Source organism: Tupaia chinensis, unplaced genomic scaffold (genome assembly GCF_000334495.1).
Source record: "Tupaia chinensis unplaced genomic scaffold, TupChi_1.0 Scaffold000234_1, whole genome shotgun sequence".
NCBI lineage: Eukaryota > Metazoa > Chordata > Mammalia > Scandentia > Tupaiidae > Tupaia > Tupaia belangeri.
In genome coordinates, this window is record NW_006159712.1 from 608,077 (window position 1) to 609,622 (window position 1,546).

The 1,546-nt window shown below is 65.8% G+C and overlaps 1 protein-coding gene across 1 annotated transcript in view; it reads right to left on the bottom strand.

Moving 5' to 3' along the window:
* Positions 1 to 41: 41 nt before the first annotated feature.
* The window catches only part of TLX3 (T cell leukemia homeobox 3), a 2,065-nt gene continuing 560 nt past the window's right edge, over positions 42 to 1,546 (bottom strand). Inside the window, exons 2-3 of the mRNA XM_006148351.2 lie at positions 1,145 to 1,388; positions 42 to 266 (exon numbers count right to left, since the gene is read on the bottom strand). Of these exons, the coding sequence (XP_006148413.1) occupies positions 56 to 266; positions 1,145 to 1,388 (455 nt within the window). The 3' untranslated portion in view covers positions 42 to 55. The remainder of the gene's footprint in view (positions 267 to 1,144; positions 1,389 to 1,546) is intronic.

Genomic DNA, 1,546 nt, shown 5'->3' on the forward strand with positions numbered 1-1,546 from the left:
AGGGCGCCCCGCGGGGCGGGGGCAGCGACTCGTGGCGACAGTGCGCGCTGGTGGCTCACACCAGCGAGGTGACGGCGGGGACCTTGGAACTATCCTCCTCCCAGGGCTGCAGATTCTGCAGAGCAAAGAGAGACGAGTTGTGCAGACAGAGCGGGTCGGGCTGGATAGAGTCGTTGAGGCTCTTTTGGAAGGCGTCGTGTTGCAGCTGCAGCATGAGCCGGCTGGCCTGCTGCCGCTCCGCCTCCCGCTCCTCCGCCGTCTGCCGCCTGCACCGGGGGAGGGAGAGGACAGCACCGTCATGCACCCGGCACCCGGGGCCGCCAGAGGGGCCCCAACCCTCCCGGGAGCCGAGCCGAGGGCAGCGTAGGCCTCGAGGGGCAGAACGAGTCTGCCTCTGGCCTGCGCTTTACGCCCCAGGCCCTCGTGTTGGGGAGTGGGCTGGGGTCGTTTGTTCTTGGGCGCCTGGGGGTCGCCAGGAGCGAACTCTGCCTACCGCCCACCTGCACGCCCGGGTATTGTGGCTTCGCCAATAATAAAGATCGTTTCTCTCGCGGGATAACAAGAGCAGGCCTAAGTGTGACAGACTCAGCCTTGCGGGCGGCAGGGTCACCAAGGTCCACGGGTGGGCCCGCTGGCTCTGCACGCCCACGCGGCGCCCCCAGGGCGGCTGGTCTCCTCCCAGGCCCAGCTCGAACCCTTTTCAGGACAGGATCGCTTCGCCGTTCACGGGTTGGATTGGAATAAGGATCGAAAAAAGTGGGCTGGAGTAGGGACGCGAAGCCAGAAGGGACCGAGAGCTAGCGCGGATTGTCGGAAATCGAGAGGGCGGGCTGGAGTGAGGAAAGAAAGAGTGCAGGAGGCCGGTGCGTGTGGTTTGGGGGACGGGTGAGAAGAACCCGAGTGCGCGCAGAACACGGAACAAAACACGCAGAGTTGGAGGGACCCACGAGATGGGATGGGGATGGAGAAGCCGCGGCGCTGGCTCCAGAGAAATGGAGAGAAACTCAGGCCTGAGAGGAGAGAAAAGGGGGAAGGCGCAGCCCTGGGGGAGTGGTGGGGTTGGCATTAGGACGGAAGGGTGCGAGGCTGCAGGGCGGGGCAGGTGAAGGGCAGGTGCAATGTGGGCCGAGCCGGCCTCTCTCACCGCCACTTGATCCTCCGGTTTTGGAACCAGGTCTTGACCTGCGCGTCCGTCATTTTGAGGGACTTGGCGAGCGCCGCCCTCTCGGCCGAGGCCAGGTACTTCTGGCGGTGGAAGCGCTTTTCCAGCTCACAGATCTGCACCCGGGAAAAGGACGTGCGCGGCTTCTTACGCTTGGGCGGCGTCCGGTTCTGGTAGGGGTGGCCGATGCGCCGGGTTACGGTGAAGGGCGCAAGCGCGGCCGCCGCTGAGGAGACACACGAGGTCCCCTGAAGGCCAGCCTGGCTCCCGCAGCGCGGTACAGGCCCGGTGCGGATCTGGTGGCACCCCGTGGATCACAGAGTGCTCCACCATTTCGCTGGTCCCACGCGTCCCCAGCAGTACCAAGCGGGTCTGGAGACGGCC